This window comes from Gymnodraco acuticeps, unplaced genomic scaffold, assembly GCF_902827175.1.
Source record: "Gymnodraco acuticeps unplaced genomic scaffold, fGymAcu1.1, whole genome shotgun sequence".
Taxonomy (NCBI): domain Eukaryota; kingdom Metazoa; phylum Chordata; class Actinopteri; order Perciformes; family Bathydraconidae; genus Gymnodraco; species Gymnodraco acuticeps.
This window is the reverse complement of record NW_022992308.1, coordinates 2025044-2050630: the sequence shown is the minus strand read 5'-3', so window position 1 is coordinate 2050630 and position 25587 is coordinate 2025044. Positions and strand designations below refer to the sequence as shown.

At 41.8% G+C, this 25587-nt stretch overlaps 1 protein-coding gene across 3 annotated transcripts; it reads left to right on the top strand.

Annotated features, from left to right (window-relative positions):
- Positions 1–4794: 4794 nt before the first annotated feature.
- Positions 4795–22606, top strand: bod1l1 (biorientation of chromosomes in cell division 1-like 1). Of its 3 annotated transcripts, none has more exons than XM_034208180.1 (30): positions 4795–5039; positions 6261–6385; positions 6531–6724; positions 7335–7790; positions 8452–8598; positions 8706–8860; positions 9044–9140; positions 9230–9332; positions 9413–9470; positions 9566–11198; positions 11290–11348; positions 11539–11662; positions 11791–11938; positions 12074–12119; positions 12197–12248; positions 12332–12396; positions 14261–14342; positions 14471–14529; positions 14872–14947; positions 15546–15592; positions 15746–15917; positions 17490–17542; positions 17938–18064; positions 18440–18492; positions 18999–19074; positions 19628–19695; positions 19914–20001; positions 20238–20382; positions 20763–20834; positions 21682–22606. In XM_034208180.1, exons 1-30 carry the CDS (start codon positions 4923–4925, stop codon positions 21800–21802), a joined length of 4818 nt encoding a protein of 1605 aa, XP_034064071.1. In that variant the 5' UTR covers positions 4795–4922; the 3' UTR covers positions 21803–22606. The 3 variants fall into 3 exon arrangements, with proteins under 3 accessions (XP_034064071.1, XP_034064070.1, XP_034064069.1); XM_034208179.1 differs by having other exon boundaries at positions 11791–11988; positions 12076–12119; positions 19643–19695; XM_034208178.1 differs by having other exon boundaries at positions 11791–11988; positions 12076–12119.
- Positions 22607–25587: the final 2981 nt, after the last annotated feature.

Sequence of the window (25587 nt, the reverse complement as noted above, 5' to 3'; positions counted from 1 at the left end):
CCCCGGTGGGCTGGCGCTGTGTGTGGGCCGGAGGGCCAAAAAAAATAAGTAAATAAAAAAATAATTATTTTATTTTGCCTACATCCTACCGGCCCACATTTGTAAGTGTTCCGACCCAGCCCAGTGGGGTGTGGCCAGGGTTGGGTTGTAACGGAAATACATGTAACGGCGTTACGTAATCAGAATACAAAATCAAGTAGCCTAACTGTATTCAGCTCGCGTTACATTTGAAAAACGAGTAATCTGATTACAGTTACTTTCGTAAACCTGAAGTGAATACATTTTGGATTACTTATTGTAATTATTGGTGGAAAGATTTCCTCAACATTTAATATTCATTACTAAAGGTACAGCCGAATCATCACAGCGCACAAAACCTATTACCGCCGCAGATGGACCAAAAAGGGGAGCGTTTGAAAAAAATGTGCGGGTCCGCTCAGTGAAACAATAACAACGTAACATGGAGGAACAAAAGTCTGCGTTTAAATCGTGTGTGTGGGTGTGTGTGTGTGTGTGTGTGGTGTGTGTGTGTGTGTGTGTGTGTGTGTGTGTGTGTGTGTGTGTGTGTGTGTGTGTGTGTGTGTGTGTGTGTGTGTGTGTGTGTGTGTGTGTGTGTGTGTGTGTGTGTGTGTGTGTGTTGTGTGTGTGTGTGTGTGTGTGTGTGTGTGTGTGTGTGTGTGTGTGGTTAAAACACATCAACGCAATCGCAAACAAGCTTCCGTCCACACGCAATAGTTATCCGGATAGTGTCTGCCCACACGAGACCGCTCCGTTTAGCTCCAACCGCTGGAGAAGCTGCAGTACATATGCAGGAGCCTGTACATGGCGCTGTAACTTCCTCCACAAAAGCAGCGAAGAAGCATGGTTGTCATGGTTGCCCTTCTGTTTATTCTCCACGGTGGGGGCCGAGGGAACCGGGCAGAGTTTTTCGCCAGTCAACGTGTATTCAAGTTTAAATCTTCCGACAAAATTATAAAAGTGCCGGTCAAATGTCTTCTTTGTTATTTATTGAGCTTTAAAACAAATGAATAACGAATCTATATATTATAATAATAAAATACACGGAGCCTCTCTTTTTCCTCCCTCTCTTCGGACAGTGCGCCAGTGTCTGTTTCATGCAGCAGCTGATCCAGTAATGAGTGACTCGGCCGACAGTAAAAATAAACATATTTATAACTAGTTTAGGTAGTTTGAGAGGTAATAAATAAAATAGCTAAGGGTGATGATCTGACTTGAAGTGTGTGTTTTACTCCGTTCACCGCCGCATCACAGCGGGAGGAGCTGCAGGTGAGCAGAGCTGCGTGTCTCCGTCCTGTCAGATTAGACTTCACTCGCGTTTATGTCCATATTGAGAGAAAGATAAATAATCTGAATTCAGTGTGCAGTTTACTTTGACGCGGGGGTGAGCAGCAGAGGTGGGGAGAGGTGGGGCTATTGCCTCATCATTATCAGAAAATGATCGTATAGGGCGTACACACGGAGCCGTTGGACCCCCCAGAGCGTTGCGTATGCCGTTCTATCCACCTTGGGATCCGTTATCGTTTCCTCAGTCGGTTAGTGCCGTATTCGGTCGTCCTCGTATGGCCGAATGATCTATATGACACTAAACAGTAACGCAAACGGCCGTTTTTGTCCTCGTGTGGCCGGGGCATGAGTTAACCCTCCCGCTGCCTCCTGGTGCTGCAGAGATTTCATGAAGTGAAGGAGGTTTTCCTTCTATAAAACAGCTGCGGGCAGCAGATACTGTGAGTGTCACGGACATGAATACATAGATCAAGGCAGACTGGTGCACACACTCTCCTGTTTTGCCAATCCGGTGCTTAAACAAATATAGCTCTACACCCCTGGCCGAAATGTCCTTAAAATGAAGTCCGAGTTCAACATTTTAATTCATGTCCTGCCAACAATGGCAGGACAGAAGGCGACACGCCCTTTCTAAGCCATGTCCTCACATCCCAAGCTGCATCCCAAAAAAGTGTATTATGTTGTTACAACAGGGTTCAGGGGGAGTGGCTGTACGGCTGTACCCATAGGATAGAAAAGGGGGAAGTGACGTCTGACTCAGAGGTCGCGCGGCTGTGGAGAAGAACGTGTTGCCCACATTCTGTTACTGAGTTTAGGCTAATAAGCTAGCAGGTTTATTGTTTTGGGTGCAGTCACTTTTGCCTCGACTTGCTGTTCAAATAAATGTTGAAAGAAAAAGTTAATCTGTTTACAGTTCTGTTTCATATGGGTGTTGAAGAAGAAGAAGAAGAAGAATTGGGAGGGATGAAACCCTCTTTAATGGTCACACATGCAGAGCACACAGCACACACAGTGAAATGTGTTCTCTGCTTTTAACCCATTACCAGGAGTCTAGCACTAGGAGCAGTGGGCAGCTATTGTACAGCGCCCGCAGATCAATGGGAGTGAGGGGGGAAGGGGGATGTCCGGTGCCTTGGTCAAGGGCACTGGGACCTCTCCAAGTAGAAGTCCACACTCCAAATAGGTCTGGTCGGGGACTTGAACCGGCGACCCTACGGCTCACAGTCCAAGCCCGTACTGACTGCCATAGATTTAGTCCCTAATGTTGCTCTCAAAGTGCACCAGATTGATGCATTTAACTTCAACATTTAAAAACAAATCTTCCCGGGGGAGCATGCCCCCGGACCCCCCTAGAGGAGGTGAAGTCCACCACCTGCCCACACCCCCTGTTAAATTGTCTCACCCACATTGAGGATGCTTTCTACGCCCATGTTTTATTCCATGTGTCAAGTCAGGCAAATTGGGTCAAAATGTTATTGCATCAATGATCTGTTAACATTAAAATCACTAAATATATGCCGTAACTATTTTGCTCTAGGCAACTCAAGGGCTCAGGTAATGTGATTACTATATGAATAATTGTCCAAAATAACAAAATGCATAGGGTTTTTTGTTAAGTAACATACTTTCGTCGCCGGCCGGCCGATACATGCCGTGCATTAAGTGGGCCTGTCTGTCAATTAATCCCCAGGCCACTTTTTCCCCCCAGTCCGCCCCTGGTTGGAGATAGTTTGTTTGCATCCATGCTTTTATTTCTGAGAGACAGTTGGTGAGAGTGGAGTGTGTTGTGGGGGTGATGGTTTTTGTTGAGATATAAAGTTGGATGTCATCGGCGTAGCAGTGAAATTGAAGGTTGTGGCGACGAATGATTTTGCCAAGGGGGAGCATGTAGAGGATGAAGAGGAGGGGGCCAAGCACCGAACCCTGGGGGACGCCTTGGGACAGAGGAGCAGTGGAGGAGGTGCAGTTGTTGATGTTGATAAACTGATGTCTGTCGGTGAGGTAGGATTTCAGCCAGGAGAGTGCAGTGTCGGTGATGTTGAGTGATGATTCGAGGAGGGACAGCAGGATGGCGTGGTTGACGGTGTCGAATGCTGCAGTGAGGTCGAGGAGGATGAGGATGTTCAGGTTGCCGAAGTCAGAGGAGAGGAGGAGGTCGTTTGTGATTTTGAGAAGAGCTGTTTCGGTGCTGTGTTTTGATCGGAAACCGGATTGAAATGGCTCAAAGAGGTCATTGGAGCTGAGGTGGGATTTTAGTTGTGAGGCAACAACATGTTCAAGTATTTTTGACAGAAAGGGGAGATTTGAGATGGGCCGGAAGTTGGACATGATGTCAGGTGTGAGTCCAGGTCTTTTGAGAATGGGTGTGACAGCAGCCAGTTTGAGAGAGGGGGGAACTGATCCAGATCTGAGGGAGGAGTTAATGATGGTGGTGATGAGTTGGGAGATGGCAGGGAGGCTCTCTTTAACAAATTTGGAGGGCATTGGGTCAAGTGTGCAGGTGGAGTTAATTCCAGTCATGAAGTCGGACAGTTGCACGGGGGTCACAGGGGAGAAGTGGAACAGGGGCTGTGGTGAAGGGGGGGGAGCCAGGAGGGGAGGTGGGGGGTGCTGATGAGGGTGTCAGATTGCTGTAAATGTTGCTGATTTTGGTTTGGAAAAACGAGAGGAAGGAGTTGCACTGTTCGGTGGTGAAGGATGAGGTGGCGTTGTCACAGGATTTGAGAAGTTTGCTGATGGTGGAGAACAGACGCTTGGGATTGCTGGAGCCAGACTGAATGAGTTGTGAGTAGACCGGGCTGCTAAGGCGCTGGATTAAGGCTCCAGTCTCTTCGGAGGTGTGGGTTCAAATCCCACCGCTGCCAGAATTTGTTTTGTTCTCTGTCAAAATCCAATTTCCAATATCATCATCCAATCTATACTCGTTATCCAATGTAGAGTGGACCTGAGCCAATCACGCCGCGACTAACAATGGACAGAGCCAATCACCTCGCAAGGTTACAATGATATTATACCGTGAAAGCACACATAATTATTCGTTACTTAGCCTCGCAAACTTCTGAAACAATTACATTTTTAGTAGATCAGTTCATAATATCACAAGTTTTGTTTACCTTATTCAATTAAAAACACAAATCGATTAATGAGTGAATGTGTAAATGAAATGTGGATTATTCTTGATGCAATAATCATTCAAACCACTGGATGTCGCCAAATAACAAGAAATAACTAATTTCCCTTTAGTCATTCAACCTCATTGAGTTCAACAAGGATACAAGTCCATAACGCTGAATCAAGACCATTTCCGACACTGACTTTTATAAACTATCATGGAAATCTGTTTCAGGCATGTGTGTAAAATAAAGTGGTAATTAACTCGTTTCACGGAAAATGTAATCGTGTTACAGCTTTTATTTAGGTAAGCAAGCCATCCCTTTCAAAGTATTTCCGGTTCAGTGGAAGCCAACCGTTTTTCTCTTTCCGGTTCAAACCCGCTTCGAACTGCACAAACCACAACAGAAGCCTGGGCCGTTCAAGTCGGATATATCCTCATGTGGTTGTCATTATTGGCTAATTTTATTTAACCGAGTGCAAGATAACGCTTACTAGATTCAGACATGGCAGGTTTACCGCCCGGAGACCCACAGCTGGTCTCCATGATCGTCAATCATTTAAAAACTCAGGGTCTCTTCGACCAGTTCAGGAGGGACTGCCTGGCAGACGTTGACACAAAGGTAAGGAAACAGTCATAACGTCTAATAATGTGTAACTGTTTACTGTTTTATATAACTGGTAATGTAGCGTCAACATGTGAATCTTTTTTAGGGTACATTGATAGTAGATATCTGTATTGGGTCACCAAAGCTACTCCTCACTTTAGGTGGAAGAAGTACTCAGATCCTATACTTAATTAAAAGTAGAAATACCACAGTCTAGGACAAGTAAGAGTCATTCAACATGTTACTCAAGTTAAAGTACAACAAGTATACTTAAAGTACCAACACTAAAAGTACTCATTATGCAGATTGGCTCATATTATTATAACATATTGGTTATTTGTTGGTTATAATGAGTGATGCATTCATGTGTTTATCACAACTGTTAAATGTTAGGTAGCTTGTGAATGTTACTCCAGGTGTAACCAAAGTCTTATTTAAGTGTTGTCTATATTTCACTTCATAAAACAAAATCTATCGAAAGTAACTAAAGGTACTTAATAAATGTAATGGAGTAAAGTGTTACCTCTGAATTGTAGTTGTAGTAGTAGGAGTGGAAGTACAAAGTAGTAAAACATTGTGTTTAAGTAGTGTACTTCACATAATTTCATCCCGCTTACGCTTAGGGTTTTATTTGGGAAGGCATAGTTGTGTTATTTGTTTGTGACAATCAACCAAATCAATTTCGTCCATTACTTTTTTTTAAACTTTAAACGTAAACAAGTAATGTTCCTGTAGTTTTAATGAGGTTGAAAAAGTACAATAAATACCACTGAACATTGTTATGATACAGAATAAGTACATATGAATGTGTTGTTGCAACAGTAATTCACAATCATTCATGTTACATAGTGATGAGGAGGTCAAGTTAGACCTCTATGATAAACAATTTCTATTTACATTATTGTGGGGTTTATATGAGACATGCTACTGACACTTTTTGCACAACTGATACCAATTTGACAAAGGATGTAAAAGGACAATATGAGGGACTATACGTTTAGTTGCTTGTTGCAATTTCGCAGCTGACTTTCACATTTGCTGTTAAAACAACAGAGACCGAACACTAACTATTTTCTTACTACATTTCAATGTATTTAACTATACCAGTGGCTACTTCAGAAGATAAGTTAACCGCTTAAACTGACATTTGATGTACTAAAAGAGAAGTAAGTATTTAGTAAACATGCAAAAGTAGCTTCTCCACTGTGATCATGTTGTTGTTTTTTTCGCCTGCAGCCAGCTTACTTGAACCTGAAACAAAGAGTGGACAACTTTGTGTCCAATCACCTTTCTAACCACACATGGAGCCCTCATTTGAACAAGAACCAGCTGAGAAACAACATCAGACAACTTGTGCTGCAGTAAGTGAGAAAGGAGAATTATACATGTTCCACCTTCTATTATTTAAATCAGCTTTTGCTTATGCTTTTCAGGAATGGCTATGTATTTTTTGCGTTATGTTGTTTTAAACTAGTTTTACTTAGAAAATGAAACTGTTCCTCTTAGATCTGGGATGCTGGAGCAGGGGGTGGACAGGATTGTGGCCCAGACGGTGGATCCCAAAGTCAACCATATCTTCAGGCCGCAGGTGGAGAGGGTGGTTCGTCAGTTTCTGTTCCCTGGCAGCTGCTCGGAGGAGGAGCCGCCGCCACCACCGCCTTCAGCTGAGATCAAACCAGACAGCAGCATTCCTGAGCAAGGTACACCGCTTTTGATCCATCAGTCAACCATGATAAACAAAATGATGAATTTCTCACAAAAGTTAACGGTCTCCTATGATGCAAAATGCACTTTTTGATGTCTTTTTATACATAAATATGTGTCCACGGTGTGCCAGGGAACTCACAAAGTGACAGAAAACAAAACCCTCTGTCTTTTCCTCCGTACCCATATCTCTAAAAACGGGGGTACAACAGCTGATCCAGATTTGCTGCCGATGTGACGTAATATCGGAGATGTGGGCTGGCTTTAGACCCACAGCCCTATCAGAAACGTTGCTATCAGAAACAATGTGCGACGTGTTTTTGAAGTAATATGATCTTTGTTTACATTAGCAAGCATCGCTAACACTCAGAGCTAACGCTGTAATGGAGAGTAAAAAAGCCCCCCCCATCTCTTTTTAAAAAAAATGTCTATGAGGCATGGCTACAATGGGTGATCAGTTTGGTATTTTGAGCAAAACACTTCATAGACAACATGTTTTTTATATTTGTATATATATCTGAGACCTACAAATAGTATATTAGGAGACCATTAAAATAAAAAGGCTCACACTTACATAGTTAAAATGCAACATCATATTTTTTACAGCCTCGTCATCTGCTCCAACTACCACGGCAGCCAGCGACGCCATGTCCATCCTGGACACCATAACCTCTCTAAACCATGAGGCCAGCGTGAGGGCGAGCACCGATAGAGGACGTAGAGATGAGCCCATGATGGGGGAGGAGGGCGAGCAGGACATGTGTATTGTTGAGGAAGGGGACAGCCACCATGAGGACGAGGAAGAGGAGCTGGCTTCAGAGGTTCAGGCTCTAGAAGTGAAGACGGAGGACACGCAGGAAGAGGTGGATCTGGGAAAAGAGGGGTTAATAGAGGAGGTGAAGATGGAAGAGGAGGAGTCAGGAACTCTGGAACAGACCGAAGAGGAGAAGGAAAAAGATGCAAGCCAAACAACTGGGAAACCCACGGAGGAGAAGCAAGATGAAGATCTTCTGAAATCCCCAAGTCAGGATAAGCAGAAAGCCAGAGAGAGGATTAAAGAAGGTGAGCTGTTGTACTCTGTATGCACTTCCTGTTATACTGTGATTTAGTCAGCATGCATAATAATATATCTTGATAAAACCACGTGTTAACATTCAGGGTTTTTATATTAATTTTCTTCTGGTAGATAAAAGATCAAGCAGAAATTATTAGTTGAGTAGTAGTCCAGCGACAGAAAACTAACTGTTGTTGTGAAAATACGAAGATTTTCTACATTCATCTAGTTTTATGTCATTGTACAATTAATATATTGTTATGGTTTTGCATCATTGGGTGTATAATTTAAAGAGGACCTTTTTAAGAAACTGTGATGGGCATTTTCTGGATTTCCTAGTAGAGAGAATTCAAAGATTTTTTTCAGAACTTATAAAAAACTTCTATCATTGTCCAGATGTGTATGGTGAAAACATCTGTATGTCTTATGCAATAGATAATCCACTGAACTTGAGTAACATAATAATAATTACATTTTGGAAAACGGGGACTTTTTGATGCACTGCTGTTGTGTTGTCTTTATTTCCTTATATGAGTTATTACAGCAGATAACAAAAGGTTCAAGGCATATAAATATATGAAAACCTCAATGCTAACCATTTATATGTCAGTAGGAATTGCAGTTTTTGCTGGATTTTAGTTTAAATGTTGATGTATCTTTGCCCTGCAGAATACCTTTTGGAGGACTCGGACCTGGACGGGCTGAGTGACATCACAGTGAGCTCCGTCCACACCAGCGACCTGTCGTCGTTCGAGGAACAAAGTGAAGACGACGGGCTGTCGGACTCTTCTGAGGAGGGGGAGCTTCCATCAGATGGTCTGAATCCTTCATCCCTGTGTTAATTGTGGTCGCTACTACCAAACATTGCATTTTCAACCCTGTCTCTATGTTAGAGTCTCATGTTTCAGTTTATCTTGCCTCAGATCAAGATGAGAATGCAGAGAAGAAGCCGACAGACGCAGAAGAAGTGGAGCGCAAACCTCGCCGCAAGGCCTACGTTCACAAGCCCTTCCTTTACTCCCGTTACTATAGCGACTCGGATGATGAAGTCACTGTGGAAGAACGAAGGAAATCTGTGGTGAGTTTTTATTAATGTTGACATTGAAGGCATGGTGTTAGCAGAGCATCTTTACTTTACTGCTTTTACAGTTAAATCAAAGGATTTACTTGGCAAATGAGTTGATCGTGAGCTTTAAAACAACACATAATTGTTTTAAATGTACTTTTCTGTCATTTTTGTCCTTCAACCTTTCTCTCATAGGCAAAGGACAAAGAGGAAAGGCTGCTCAAGAGACAACAGAACAGAGAGCGAATGGAAGAGAGGCGTAAACAAAAAGCAGCACAGGCCGAAGAACAAGGTACTTTCATCTTATGTTTTAATAAAATCTATTTTGTATGTTCCTCCAAACTGAGAACTACCATTTATCAGGGTTTGTTTCCTGTACAGATCAAAAAATGCAGAACCTCCCCAGAGCCAAAGAGGCTCGCAAGGAAAGGAAAGTTCTGGAGAAAAAAATGGCTCTCAACAGGAAGAGGAAGCTAGACTCAAGGTAGTTAACGCTGCTGATGATAAACAAAACAACCAAAGTATACACAATATATAAATGCATTCAATGATTTCTCCCTTTAGGAAAGATGGAGATGTTTCAAGCAGAAAGAGAGGAGATACGGAAGGATCCAAGAAAGCGGTATGTGAAAGACTTCATGAATAAAACGATATCATAGGGAGCAGGATTGCCGAGATGTAACAAGCGTCCTTTTTGTTTTGTTGTTTTAATATCAGGAATTGAGACCTACACCTTTAAAGCCTCCACAACCGAAATTAATGAGAAATCTATCAGAATCAGTTTCGTCTGATGAGAGGAACAGAAGGATGAGCGGCAGCGTCTCAGAAGACTCCAGTGAACCCAAAAAGCTCTCAGAAAAAAGCCGGACTCACTCCTTCATCCTGGAGCTGGAGCAAGGTTCCCAAGAGACTCTCAAACCACGCACCAGTGGGAAATTTGATCGGTTGTCCCGTAAGGAACCTCACCCTAAAGAACGCAAAGACAAAGAACGCAGCTTGTCAGATGAACGTTTCAAACTCAAACAAAAGCAGGAGAAAAAATCAGAACAGCAGGCAGAAGAATCTCAGCAGAAGGAAGCTATTAAAGTGTCCTCTGAAGACAAAGGGGAGAAGAAGCCTAAGATTAAAAGTGAGAAGAAAATGGCCGGGACTACAAGAGAGGGGAAGTCGTCAGAAGCTGTGGCAGAGGAGGGTCCTAAAGATGCTGCTGTCAAGAAGGTAAGAGCTCCATCTATTGATACTGTTAAAACAGAGAAGGACAAAATAAGGGAAAAGGGTAAAGACAAGGTCAAGGGAGAGAAAGCTTCAGCGAAAAGTGAATTCAAGCAGCTGCTCCGCCACGATTCTGCCGGCTCTTCTGAGGACCGGTCAGACCTGGAGCCGGGGTCCGACAGCAGCAAGAGGAAAGATAAACCCTCAAAGGAAGTCCTGAAAAGGTCAAAGAGCCACACTGAGAACAGGCCAGGAGACAAACCCAAATCTAAAACTGAAGGTAAAGACAGCGAGAAGGAGAAGAGCAAAGCAGATCAAGACAGCCAGAGATCAATCAAGTCTGGCTCTGAGATGGACAAAGATTCAAAAAGGGTCAAGCCCACAGAAAAAGTTAGAACCGTGGATAAATCGAAATCAAAATCTAAAGAGGAAACAAAGACTCCATCGTTATCGAAGACGGATATTAAAGTTCAGAGTTCAGCAGCAAAACCTGAGACGTCAAAGGAGAAGAGAAAAGAGGTAAAGGAACAGCCAAAGGTTTCAGAGGAGCTTCCCCAGGAGAAATCTGAAATCAAGACTGCAAAAAAAAAAACAGAGAAGAAAGACAAAGTCCCAGAAAAGACAGACGATAACGAGGAGGAGAAGAAAACCCCCAGAGAAGACAAATCGGACAAATCTTCAGTGTCCTCACTCGACGCAGAGGAGCAGCAGAAGAAACCTTCCCTTCTGCAGGAAACCAGCACCGACTCGGACCCCGTCACCACCCCCTACTCAGACGATACCTGCGACGCACTGAGCGACATCACCCCCGAGCCCCCCGAGGGCGACACAGAGTCCCGACTCAGCGAGATCCCCGTCCTGCCCGCCGAGGCCGACGCCCTGCTGGCTCTCATGGACGTCTGTGCTTCAGCCGAGGCCAGACTCCCCCCCGAGGAGCCGGAGACCCTCCTGCAGGACGCTGATCTGATGAAGGAGGCCGCTCTCACTCTGCTGTCCATGGATCCTAAAGGTGCCTCCAAAATAATTCCCCCAAATAAAGGGGAGGTACCAAAGGAAAGTCAGACGGCCCGACAACTGGAGGAAACTCCTGAAGCTGAACCGTCTCCAGCTGCTGTCGTTGAGGAACCAAGCACTGCAGGTAAATACAGAACAGTGTGGGAAATGTGTGCATTATTCACTACATAAACATATCGGGAGGTTTCCTAAATAGAAATATGTTTCTCTTACAGATGTGTCGGAGTGTTCAGAGAAAGAAAAGGATGTAGGAAAGGAGTCTCCTGCTCCACAGGTAAGAGCATTTTCCACATTGTCAAATTAAGTTGCCTTTTTTTTTTGCTGTTTATGGATAAAAACATTCTTCCTTTGGTTTTCATTTGCTCCTATTTTCAAATGACCTGGTACATTTCTACTACTTTTCAAAGTATCATTTTATAAGGTGTTATTATGCTTTGGAAAATCACAATTTTGCTTCTACACAGGATGATGAAACTACTTCAAATCAATCTATTTCAAATATGGATGAAGCTAAAACTGCAGAAATCGCTCCTGAGAAACAGCTGGATGGAAACACGGCACCGGCAGCAGCATCAACTACCAACGAAGGTAAACGTTTTACTATAATGATTACCACTCAGTTTGTCGTTTGGTAAAATACCTTTTTGACTAAGCATCAGCTGTGTTTCAGCCTGACGATGCTCATTCATTTAATTTGACTGTCTACGATATTTCAGATGCTAGTACTTTAGTGTCAGAAGAAGTTGGAGAAACCACAGATGAAAGCACTACTGCAGTTGATACCACTGAACAAGTCTCAGATATTCCCACTGAACAAGTCTCAGATATTCCCACTGAACAAGCCTCAGAAGTTTCCACTGAACAATTCTCAGAAGTTTCCACTGAACAAGTCTCAGAAGTTTCCACTGAACAAGGTGAGTGCTTAAAAACATTCTTGTAAAAAAGTCAAAGATGTGTTGTCTTAATCTGACCGTTAACTTTTCATGTTACCGTTATTTTAGAGCAAACTGAGGCAGAGGTTGTAGACACAAAGACGAGCCCGAAGGTGAGGTACCATTAATATATTGTATTTGTTTACATTGTTTAATTGTAAACTAAACTAATTTATCTATTGTAAAACAGGCCGAGGAAGTGGTAGCTGATGACGACCAGGACAAGATGGATGTAGATCATAGTAAGATGTTTTCTCATCTAACTTTGACAGACATTCTTAATACTGTAGGCACTATCTTTAACACTGCTTCTATTCACCACTAGGTGAAGCTGAGAGTAAGACAGTGGAGGAAGGAAACGTTGCCACAGAAAAGAGTGAGCCACAAACTGTAAGTGTTCGCCTCCGTTACGCTCACTCTGTTCAGATGTAAACCACCTGTAACATTTCCCCATGCTCCGCTCTGCCAGGGGGACCCAAGTTCCCATCAGCAAAAACACGTCGGTTTGCTATCCTGGCTCCAAAATGGTGGAATGAGCTCAGAGGCGAAGTCCCGCCCATCTACTTCCGACTCATGGATCTTATTTCGGAAACATTATGTATTGAAGTCAATGGGGAGAGAAAACGTATCTTTCGATCCCATTTGAATTGTGCCATGAATTACACATATGATGTTTGTCAATCTTAAAAAAATCATTTCCATGTCAAAAAAGTCATCGTTTGTCTTAAAACTGTTGAAATATAAGACTATGAAAAATACGCAACTAGAAAGACTACAAATCCCAGAGTCGCGTAAGGGAGCACGTTAGTTAGCATTAAAGCCTTGTCATTTGTATTAACCTTAACATGAAGTAACATTAAAGGAGACCTATTATGCTATATTTGAATAAAATATTGTAGGGCCATACCTATATAAGGTATATTTAATACGTTTTCTTTTTCAAAATACCAAACAGATCATGCATTTTAGCCATGCCTCATTTCGCTCTATTTTGCTCTCCCCTGTCTTTGCATGCGCTGCAGCTGACCACGCCCCCCTGCAAAGGAGGGGGCCGAGTTACGAGTGTCATGTTACCATGCTGTTACCATGCCACGGCAACCTCTCATTCCCCTGATTGGTGGAGAGTTGGCCATATAGGCGGAGCTCCTCGTCACTGACGTCAGACTATTTTCAAATCTGTATCAGATCCGTTAAAGCCCCGTTTTTAGAGATTTTGGGTATGGAGGAAAAGAGAGAGGGTTGTGTTTCTGACACTTGGTGAGTTCCCTGACACACCGAGGACACATATTCATGTATAAAAGACGTACAAAGGTGCATTTTCCATGATAGGTCCCCTTTAAGTAACCCAAAATGTTAAACAGTAAGAGTAGTAGTCATATTTCCTGAACCCTTTGAAGAGTACTGTTACACCGGTGTGATCATTCTATAATACACCGTTTAAGCCCGGATGCCCCCGGGGAGACATGCTAACGCTAACGCTACATTAGCATCGGCGATCTGTTCTACTTCATGCTATCTGCACAAATGGTTAACATTGAACATTAAAAAGATCAGGCAGGCAGCTTTGCATGACATTCTTCTGGACGTGTTTCATTGTGGTGATGGTGAGGGTAGTCAACCCCTTGTTTGGCAAGACAGTAGTGATGGCCATCTTGGTGTTGGTGACGTGTGTTGTTGTGCGAGACCAGAGATGTAGTTCATTGAGCGGTTTCACACAAAAAAAGTCTTACTTCAAAGTTTTACGGCAAAACATATTTTTTGTTACTTGCAAAATTATCTTTTAAATTGACAAACATCATATGTGTAATTCGTGGCACAAATTCAAACGGGATCGAAAGATAACTTTTCTCTCGCCATTGACTTCAATACATATTTTTTCCGAAATAAGGTCCGATGGAGGTCCACCGGAAAGGGAGGGACTTCGCCACTGACATCAGGACAGCAGAAAGCTTACACATCTTCCGGCGCAGACTTAAAACTCATCTCTTTTGACTCCACTTCGAGCGATAGAATTACTAACAAAGCACTTATATACTCACAAAGGACTGGCTTATCTAAAGCCTGTTGAGTAGCACTCAAAATGTTTTGCTCTATGAAACCTGATGTACTTATATGATTCTGTTTTCTTCAAGTTTGTATCTTCTTGGTCGAATGCACTGTAAGTCACTTTGGATAAAAGCGTCAGCTAAATGCAATGCAATGTATTGATATTATCTGATCCAAATCCTTTTGTTGATCTGTAAATGATATCCAGATGGAACACAATGCACCGCAGAAGACTGAGGAGATCAGAGAAAGTGGATCAGTGGGTCAGTCCGTACTGGTCAAACAAATTAGTGAGTCATGTGACTTTTGTATCATACCATTTTTTTTTTTCCTCAACTGCTGCCTTTAAATAAGATATTTGAGCCATGTGTCATCAACTCCTCTACTGTCGGTCAGCCATTTTTGTTTGTGTTTTCAGGTAATGTCTCCAGTACAGACAGCCAGGAAGATGAGAAGGGGTCAGATCTGTCAGAAAAGGTAATGCAACAGTTTGTGTACAATGTGGCTCTTACGGCCCGTCCACTTTGAATGGTGTGACGTCACGCTTTGCCAAACTGCATTGTGGTTCTGTCGCTTCGCTTTGCTCGCGTTGCTTGACGGAAGCGTCAGCCAATCAAATCTTATGCCAGTACAAGCTCTAGCCAATCAAACCGCGTGCTTGTGTGTCCGGGGCGGGAGGTTCATGTGATTGGTTGTTGGTCGAGTTTCAGACATGCCCACTGGCAAGCTTCAACACACGCCGCCGTGTGGACGCTGCGTTACAGATTTGATAAATGTAGGTGTGGACGCAGTGTCCTAACCTCTTATTTTGTGTCATAGGAAGAGAAGACGGAGGGACGAGGAAGACGTAAGCGAAAGCTGTCCACTCAGAAAGTTGCCGCAGTGAAGGAATCTGGTGAGATTTTCTTTCCTCGCCCACTTTTCAAGATTCAAAGCCTATAATTCATCAAAGTTTCTGGCGAAGATTTTATATTTTCATTACATGTGAAAATCTAAACATTTAGCTTAAGACATTAGAGTTGCAATGATAAGTTTAAATGAATGTTTTAAGAGAGAATAGGGAGGGATGAAACCCTCTTTAATGGTCACACAGCACACACAGTGAAATGTGTTCTCTGCATTTAACCCATCCTAGTACCAGGAGTCTAGTACTAGGAGTGGGCAGCTATTGTACAGCGTCCGGGGAGCAATGGGAGTGAGGGGGGAAGGGGGATGTCCGGTGCCTTGCTCAAGGGCACCACGGCAGTGCAGGAGGTGAACTGGGACCTCTCCAAGTAGCAGTCCACACTCCATATTTTAGGTCTGGTCGGGGACTTGAACCGGCGTCCCTACGGGCCCACAGTCCAAGCCCTTACTGACAGAGCCACTGCCGGTTATGAGCTATCCAACTAAATAGGAACCTTTTTAAATGTTATATCCAGTCAGTAGATAACATTTTGATTCCACTGAAGGGATGAGTTTCATGTGTTCACTTGTTTTCTGTTCCTGATCAGGTGATGAGAGGGATGAAAATGAAAGTAAAGAGCAACCGTCTGCTGAGGTAAACACAGCCTTTTTCCTAAAACCACCATGTAATTATGAAATTGGTGCAATGTGTGTTTTTTGGGGGTTTTAAAACCTTTCTTGAATTGACTTCTGTATATTTTTATTTTGACTACACACTGATTAGCTCATGGATTATTGTTACCTTCAGGAAACGGACCAGGAGAAGGTTGTGGAGGTCAGGACGCCTCGCAGGGGTCGATCATCCAAAACCAGCGAGGAGGCTGAGAAGGAGCAACCTAAAGAACCTGAGAAACCAGAGGAGACCCCGAGCCGCGGGAGGAGGCGCTCAGGAGCGGCTGCCAAGGAAACCACCTCTGCTGGTAAGATTTAAAATTAGCAAACACAATTGTTGTTAACGTCTGATCCAGGATTTCACTTTGAAGAGAACTGTTCTTCCTGGTCATTGTGCAATATCAGTCCATTGATATAATGCACTAGCCAAAATATTCAAGTTGAGTCAAGATATCAGGATCTGGAAAATATAATTTAATGTTTTAAAAAATGTATTCCTGAGGAACATTGTTGCACAATATTGATTAAAAGAAGCGGTACCACTTTACAATAAGACTACCCTTATAAAGGGTTTATAATTAGGTTGTAAACACTTTATTTATCATTCTATGATTCTATATGCAATTCTAGCATACATCAACACAGGCTCACTATTTGGCAAGATGACTTGGGCCCTAGCCACACGAGAACGGTAACGGACGTATCTGCTACAGTTCTCTATCATATATACGGTTCGGCCGACATGGAAACACATAAAACGATAACGGGTCCCACCGTGGGTAGATCTGCGAACAAAACGCTCTGGGGGGGCAAACGGCTCCGTCTTTACGCCTATACGATAATTTCCTGATAACGTTGAAGCAATAGCCCCGCCTCTCCCCCTCTCTCCTGCTCAGATCAGCTGCTAGGCTGTCAGAAGAGGTGGAGGAAAAGAGCGGCTCCGTTTTTTATTCTTATATTATTATATAGAGTCGTTCTCAATTTGTTTTAAAGCTCAATAAATAACAAAGAAGACATCTGACCGGCACTTTTCAAATTTTGTCCGGAAGATTTAAATTTTAACGGACATGTTGACCGGCGAAATTTTTTTTTAACGGAAACTCGTCCCTTGGAAGAGGTGGAAAGGTGGGTGTTTTTCATCTGCTGGTGGAGTACCGGAGAGATTTACAGCAGGAGCAAACGCTTGCCTCGGGGAGGGAGAAAAAGAGCCAGAGCGTCCACAGTGGAGAATAAACAGAAGGGCAACCATGCGCAGGAAGTCTTCTTTGCTGCTTTTGTGGCAGGACTACAGCGCCACTTACAGGCCCGGCATATGTACTACAGCGTCTCCAGCGCTTTCGAGCGGTATCGAAAGCGGTCCTCGTGTGGCTCCAGCCTAAGCCTTGTATTGGCTACTTAGCTTACTTCTTCATCATCAGCCTTCCTATCTGTTGTTCACGGAGTTGATTCCCCCCATCCATCTTGATGTTTCTTGGCATCTCTTTATGACCATTTATTTACGAGTTACTAACATTTATAACTGCCAAAAGGGAGCCTTATTGTAAAGTGTGAAACAAATCACCATTTATTAATGAGTTACTACCATTTCTAATAAGGCTTAGCTGTACAGATAAATGTGGGCTCACTATTTGGCAAGCAACCGGTCAACTGTTTAGCTCATGTCTTATAAAAGCTTATTAATGATTTATAAAGTGTTCACAACCTAATTATTCGTAAACCCTTTATAAGGGTAGTCTTATTGTAAAGTGGTACCAAAGAAGCTATAATAAAAAGACTATAAAGGGTTCAGTTGTATGTCATTCCCTAAGCTAGTGTAGCTAAAAAGTGTTCAAAATATTGATTAATTTGAGTTTTCTTTCATGTTCTTTTTCCAACCTCAGATAATCAGAAGAAGGAGGAGAACAAAGACGACAAGAGCACCGAGACAGAAGAGGTACGTTAACAGAAATGCAAAATGTACATTGATAATAATATCAATTGTCTTTAAAGCCACTTTAAAAACTAAGTTACTAAATGCTTTATAAGACAAACATCAGAATCAGAATCACATTTTTGTACAGTCTAAAACATTGAACAAAAGGAGCTACAATTAGGGAAAAGTACAATTCCACAATATAAATTGATCAATAAAATAAAAGTTAAGAGAATGCCTTTGTATATAAATGGGTTAAAATAAGGCAACACAACCTGATGTTCGAAAAATTCTACTTTTTAGATACACTTTTTCTTCTTTCATTTCTGATGATTGAGCCAACCAACAAAATAAGCAATATTTCGCTGTATCTGAATTTTCATCTTGTTTATCACAATATCTTTTCAAATCTGAAGGCAACAGAAGAAGAAAGTGGACCGAGGAAATTAACACGGCGAGGAAGTCAAGTCGCTCTGCCGTCGACTGTTCCAGAAGAATCTGCCGCTGCAGGAAGCTCCGACTCCAAAGACGCCACTGACACACGTACGTTCAAGTCTTTTTTGTGTTTTTTTTGTCCCTTTTCTTTAAAGGACTGACACCACTGTGCCTGCTATGAATGGTGAATGAGTTTCTGGCGAGGTGTGGCTACATGCAAGCTAAAAGAATAAGTGAGCCAAACCTCAACAGCTAACTGCAACATTTCATAGCATGATGTTGAGAGTAAACCACGTTTCATTTTGCTGTCATCACCGCTAAAAGCCTGTCAAATAGTATGATTGAGTATGTTGGCATTGGTAGTAGACGTGGGGGAAGGCTGGCTGCGTTGCTATGAGTTAAACAAAACAAAATATTTTCAGGGTGTTCCCTGTATGTGAGAGAGATGATGGGATACATATTTTCATCATGTTTCCATCCCAGGTAAACCAGCGGTGAAGAGGAAGAGGTCCGAGGATACGGAGGAATCTGTGGAGGTGAGTTGACGTATTTGTGGATTAAAACCTTCGCTGTCTCCTGGTCTGCAATTCCTCCATCTAATTCTGTATTTACTTAAAGGTAGGGTAGGTAATTCACTTCAGAAACACTTTTTGTTGTATTCCATGGAATGCTCTTAACATCCCAATAGCAATGGATACATTAAATGCTTTGACAATAAATACATACAACAATGTCATCTGTGGAATCCGTGGCGCTGTAAAAAGCACGACCAATCATTTTAGCCGTCTAAATTTAAAATAACTGGATGGCCTGCCTGCCTGTCAGCCTTCCATCTGTGCACAAACTTATCTCGTGCCCTCATTGGTCATGTGTGCGTTCGTGTGTGTTGGAGGAGGTGCTCTGTGAGGAAGTCTGAAGGAAGGGGCAGATTTTTTTCGGCTGTGTACTTTCAAATACCAGCGCACTCGAGCTGGTTTCTCCATTCTTACCTACCTTTAACTTTTTATGTGTCTAAATGTGTATTTCAATGATCCTTTTACAGGAAACTCAGGCTGAAGAGGAGGAGAAGAACGACTCCAGTCAACAGGAACCAAGTGAACAACCTGAAGAAGACAGTGGTGAGAAAGCATGCACATCCAAGATAAATCATTACTCTGTCATTTTAGCAAGGGTCCTTGCATACTGTATCTAAAAAAAACACAAGGCCTGGATTAGGGCTGCTCAATTAATCGTATTTTAATCGCAATTACGATTTTGGCTGAAAACAACAATCGAAATAAAACGATAATTTTTTTATTAGTTTTTCAGTTGAATTCTACTTAAAGTTCAGGGTAATCAACTGTTAAAAACATAATGTTCACATTTTTTTTTTCAATAAATGGATGTTTTCAAAGTAAATGGATAATCGTTTTTAATAATCGTGATATCAATTATTGACCCAAATAATCGAGATTATGATTTTTGCCATAATCGAGCAGCCCTAGCCTGGATACTTATTTCGTTTTTATTAAACTGAATATGAATGTCCTTTTGTACAGTGTTTTCTTTGCACCTCGTTGAATTGCCTTGTTGCTGAAATGTGCGTTATAAAAAAAATAGCCATCCTTTTAGAATGAAAATGAGTTACTTTGATCATTGAAGTCTCTGTATTGTACATTTATCTTCTTCCAGTTTTGTCCCCTGCAGCGAGCCAGGCAGAGAGTGAAGAGGAGATCTGCAGCGAGAAGAAACCAGACGATGTATGTTGTCCGCTCAGGCCTTTAAATATTCATCTGTATGTTATTAACACTATGTGCATCATTCACTGTTGCCGTACTATCTGACTTGTCTGTGTAAGAACTTAAAAAGCGTGGAACTGCTTACCTTTTGGCTCTGCACTGCTCATATCTCATTCCCCCAATCTTTTCCAAACTCTGATCAGATGTCAGGACTTTAATATTTGTTGTCTTTTCTCCAGGTTGAAGAGGAGGACCAGGAAGCGACTCCAAAGAGAACAGGTCGGAGGGGACGGCCGTCAAAGTCAGCGGCAGCCCCCGAGGATCCAGGTGAGGAGATTAAAAGCTTTATCAAAGTCAAATGATTGTTACTTTGTTGTTATTAATACTCATTATCATTCTAAGCTTTTCACTAGCAAGTACATAGGTGAAAGAAAACAGTTTCTTGTCTTAATGTTATGGATGAGCACCTACGAGTCGCTATAGTTTCTAACAAGTTCCTACCATCCATGTTGACTTGGCAATAAAAAACATAATTTAGAATGTATTGTCATGCTAACCCACAGATAAAAAGGAAGGAAAGGCAGACGAGAGCGAGCAGAATGATGATGAGGAGGACGACGACGACGATGACGGTGATAAAGAAGACGGAGACAAAAGAAACGCAAGGAGAGCAACAACACGATCTGCAGCTCGCCTGGAGGCCGAGAAGTAATTGAACATGGACACAAACGCACCACAATAACAACAACATCACTATAAAACATACCACGTAATTCAAACTGTACTGTAACATCATTATTTGGTAATTGCAGTAAAAGCAAGTCATTAGAATTGAATGAGACCAATTAACTATTTTAAAAATCGCTCGTCACAAAACACATGCTGTTAAATCCAGACAATAATCCATCTTTGATATCGTGCAGTCGCAGTGATGAGACTCTCTGTGGAGATGAAAGGGTTGTTTTAGTGCTGAATGTTTACTCTCTGAAACACCCAGCAGGCATCATCACTGTCACATCCTGTTCAATTAAAGCGTGAGGGGGGGAGATTTAGCACTATGTTTCATATTTGTTTTGATTGCTCCTCAGGAACAAGCCGAGTAAACCCTCCACCCGGGCGAACCGACAGAACGGCCAAGAGGAGAGCGCAGCTGGCACACGGTGAGTTCCTCTGAGGGATCCGACCAAAACTGAGCGCTATGAGGTCGCCGCTCTGAGAAAGACAACATTAGAGCTAAAGCTTTCCCGGAAATTCTAAATAGCTTTTAAGTTAATACCGCCCCAAATAAGACATACTTTTGAATGGCCTGTGCTGTGTATCAAACATTGGGCATTGCACATAAGCTATAGGATCAAAAGAACTTGTAACGTTTTTAATAATTTGATAATATAAACAGTATTTTTTATTTATTAATCCAGTATTTCAGGTGAGAGGCTTGTGTACTTAATATGCTTTTTAATAAATTTAAGTCATGTTAAATGATAGAAACCTTGTACACTCAATAAGTAGTCTCACTTTTTCCATTTTACTTTTTATACACTCATAATTATCTATTTTTTAAGTTTTACAAAAACAATATCCCTGTTTCTTCAACAAAGATACACTATCAGTTGCTTTATATATAAGGTAAGAAATTAGATGATTAATTCACATTACTACAGTATTATTATTTGTTTTAATTACATCCCTGAGAACATCTTTCTTCCAATTCCACCCATTGTTTTTTCCCATGAAGATTTAGTCAGAAATGTTCCTTATTCTGTCTTTGATCTCAGACTAAATTAAAGTCTAAATGGGTCTTTTAGAAATCTGTCTCATGCACATTTTCTCTATTTAAGTGAATGTGGACACACCAAGTCCGGCCCCGTCTAGAGTTGTTCGTGAAAAGAGTTGCAATAACAAGTATTCCTTCATTGCAAACAAGTGCACTGAGACACATCTCCCAGGGCCTACATATGAGTCTTTAGACAAACGGCCTGACACTTGTTCCTTGTTTCCCTCCTGCAGCGGGACGAGGGGCCAGGCAGCAGCAGTGAAGGGGCGCAAACGGGAGGCCAGCCCCCCTGCTGTGCGGATGCGGGGAGGACAGAAATCTGAGGAGCCCCCGTCCAAGAGAGCCAAACGCTAAAGCCTCAGACTTTCTGTTTGCCCCGGCGGCGTTTTCTCTGCACTCCATATTATTAAAGTCCGTTCTGTTGCCGGGGGGGTCAGAGGGTCTCTGCAGTCAGTTAGCATGTCGAGACGTTTCTGCTTCACTGACTGCAGATATTGAAAAGCTCTGGATAGTATTAATCTGATGGTTGTGTGTAAACCTGAGGATCTGTGCGGGAATCCCCCCAGAATACCTTCTACCGCACTACGCCCATATGGTTTGCATCAGACTTCATCATCCCACCGTTTATTCAGTAATGCCCAGCTCCAGCGTGCTCCAGCTCCAGCGTGCTCCAGCTCCAGCGTGCTCCAGCTCCAGCCCAATCTCAGGCCTAACAGCAGCCCAGTCGTACTTTCAGGTAAAGAGGCTGAATTCAAATCTGCGTTCCTGCTGGGACTTTGTGTAAATTCAAACACTTCAATCATTGTGAAGCGTCTTGGCCATTCATTGGGAGTTTTTCAATATTCATTCTGTGAATGAAAGGAGAGGTTTTCCCTCCTAGTCTTTTTTAAGTTGTGTTTTTTATACTTTTCACACGGTAAGGGACACGTATTAGTTTGTTTTTTTAAATAACGGCAGTATTAGCATCAGACAGGAAAAACCTTGAACAGTGACTTTATGAACTGAATCTACTTCATGACACAAGTGTAACAAAGAACAGTTTGTTGGTGTCAAACTCATGTGATCTAGTTATGTGTATTGTTTCAACTGTATATCAATATAATATGTTGCCTACCTGTCAATGTAAAGACATCTTTTTATAAATGTAAAAATACCTAATATTGCTTCACTTCCTTTTTTCACTGTTTCAAGCTATCTACATGTGGTAAGTAATTATAAATATACATACCTATTTTAAAGTAAGGTATCACTTTTTCCTTTTTACACTTCTGTGGTTAATTCACGGATGTGGTTAAAACATTAAAACATGTTTATTTCTGGAATATGTTTAAATTACAGAGCTCATAGATTTCCACTTTTCCAAAACAACCTCTACAATAATCTCTAAACTGTGTTGCTTCTGTTTTTCAAAGATTAGCATCTGACAATCTAAAGCATTTGTTTATGAAAAGATAAAACATTGCACATTTTTGATTTATACCCCCTTGTTATGTCTCGAGCGTTATCGCCTGTGTTTCCTAAATGGATGTGCTGTCTGTAAATGTGTAAATAGCCGAAGACAGGAACCAATCGCCTCTTAGCGGAGAAGAGGAGAGGACATTCCTGCCTGCTAATGGGGGATAAAACTGACAAACTCAGGATGAAATATTCCACCATCATTAACACGTTAGGAGGCTTTAATCGCACCTGAATTTACGGGATCCAGAAAGCCCGGAGAGATGTTACGGAAAGAGACTTCTCGGGGAAAAGTTTTCCAACCATTCCTGTGGATTTGCTAAATCTGATTCCTGAAAGGTGTACCTCTCCCAGGTATTTCCTGGTGCTGCAATCCAAGCCTTAAAATATGAACTCTCGTTTCATTTAGCCACCAGGCCTGGCACGCAAACAGCGCTCCTTTCACTCACCGATGCCAATTGGAGCCACTTAAGACGTCATTTTATTATATGTCGTTTGCATTGTAGTCCAAAAATGATTTTCTGCATTTGCCAAGCAGGTTTCTAGTGCTGAGTATCAGCAGTTTGAGGCACATTAGAGCGATTTATTGGCAGCATGTTTTATGTATGAGGTTTCAGCTCAGCGGGGACCTCACAGCAAGAATCTAGAAAGTTAGAGAAAGCAGCAACACAAGTTAATATCCAACATATATCTGTAAAACTGCTGCTGAAGCACAAATCTGGACACATGCTGACCTGATTTGTATGGTGCTTTGAATGTACTTTACATTCTGTAGAGAAAGAAGGGGCAGCTCTCAATCACAAACAATAACACATTTTTCAACTTTCTCTGTATATCTACCCTTTATCATTAGGTTGCTCCTAGTCTCCTTATACACAGTCCATCAGTCAATAATAGATTAACTAGATAACATTCAGCTAAAGTTTTTATTCAAAAACAATATTAACTCAGATTTAACAAACATACAATATAAATGTATTTATCAAATAATACAACATATCTCAAGACCTGCATCCATCAGTGCTACGGAAAATAAATTAAACAATAAGTCAACTATTTTTGTTGTGAAAATGATAAACATTTCCTGTTGGCTAGTTTCTTGAGGATTTGCTCATTTGCTCTTGTGATACCTTTTCCCATCTTTTTTGCATTTCATTGACACCTAAACAAATGAGGGAAAACTCAACGAATGAATTGATAAAGCAAATGTTCATTGGTTGCAGCCATTCATATCGGGATCAACTTTTCACAGCACTCTCCAGCAAAGATGTGTTTGTATGCCAATGCTCTGAGCGTTATCTAATTTTTCAATCAAATGAATCACATTTGTTGCAGCTAAGGTGGGGTTAATACTTTTTATAATGATGGTAGCTTCATCCATCATAACATTTAATCATTTATTAATGATATTTTCTTTGAATAATCTGATACATTTAGGGGAATTAAAAGTACGATATCTGCCTCGAAACTGTAGTGGAGTTGAAGTATTATGTGTAAGTAAAGTTCAAGTACCTAAAAATGACAGTACAGTTAGGGGCTCTTCATGATGGTAAGTACAGGTCATGTGTATTCTGGCACCGGCCTCACTTCAGCATCTAAAATGTGAAAGAGAAAGTGAGTTTGATACAGGACACCAACAACATAAGCCCCCTCACATCCCCTCACTCTGCCTCTGAAGCAGGTCTGCTGCCGGGCCGCTGCAGAGAGCCGGAGAGACGGTGGTTTCACGCAGCTGTCAACTGGAATAGAGGTAACTGTTGCTGGGAACCTCGCAGGATCCTGCCTCTCTGCACGGGGAGGGGTCTTTCCTCTACTGGGGATTTGGCCAGCGCTGAACATAATGCTCCCCCATTCAGCCACTCCTCTCACAAGACATAAAAGTTAACAGGTGTTTAACGTCAGAAGTGTTTCATATGAGAGTCAGAGAAATAGCCAGCGACAGGCGGCAGGGAGGGGTGGTGGTTTAGGGTCTTAAAGGGTTTTTTTTACTCCATTTTTTTTGCAGTATTGAAATATTTCTGCAGTTGAGCCGAGATTTTGATCGACTGCTGGCATCAGAGGCTGTAACAAACACACCAGAGTGCAGGATTATTTCTGATATGTGTTTACTGACCAACATTTTTGGGTCAAATTGAGTCATTAGAGTATACCAGCAGTGTGTGAAGTTTATAAACTCCAATTTACTTTGGAGTAGAAGTGGCAAATATTATACCTTTGTATACTGTGTTACTTTGCACATTCAGATTATATCAGAATATAAATCAAGACAATTGGATTTTGTATAGGTTAAGCTAGCAAATTATAAAAAGGTTAAGGTGAGCTGCACATAAACTTAAATTAAATTGATGAGCAACCCAATTAATATACAATTATAATCCAATAATATAATTTAAATGAATGTAGAAGGGCTCATTCTGCATAATGAGTTTACTACTTTTGGTGCTTTGCAAGTATAGGCCTATTTTATGCAAATATCATTGCGCTTTTACTTTAGATTTGAATGCTGGACTTCTACTTGTAGTATTTCCTGCACAACGGTGTTGCTACTTTACTGCTAAAACATCTGAATACCTCTCCAACCACTGCACCTGTCAGAGAGGTAAATCTGTTTTCTGAAAATATCCAAAATGCAGCTGCAGTCAGTCACTTAAAGAAAAAGGGCCCATAATATCTCAAGAATTTCT

What these genes read in the sequence shown, in the direction of transcription:
- bod1l1 (XM_034208178.1), top strand. Translation starts at nt 4,923, where the DNA reads ATGGCAGGTTTACCGCCCGGAGACCCACAGCTGGTCTCCATGATCGTC. An exon ending in AGCACAGGCCGAAGAACAAG is followed by an intron (nt 9,141 to 9,229) that starts GTACTTTCATCT and finishes TTTCCTGTACAG; the next exon opens with ATCAAAAAATGCAGAACCTC. An exon ending in ACACAAAGACGAGCCCGAAG is followed by an intron (nt 12,120 to 12,196) that starts GTGAGGTACCAT and finishes ATTGTAAAACAG; the next exon opens with GCCGAGGAAGTGGTAGCTGA.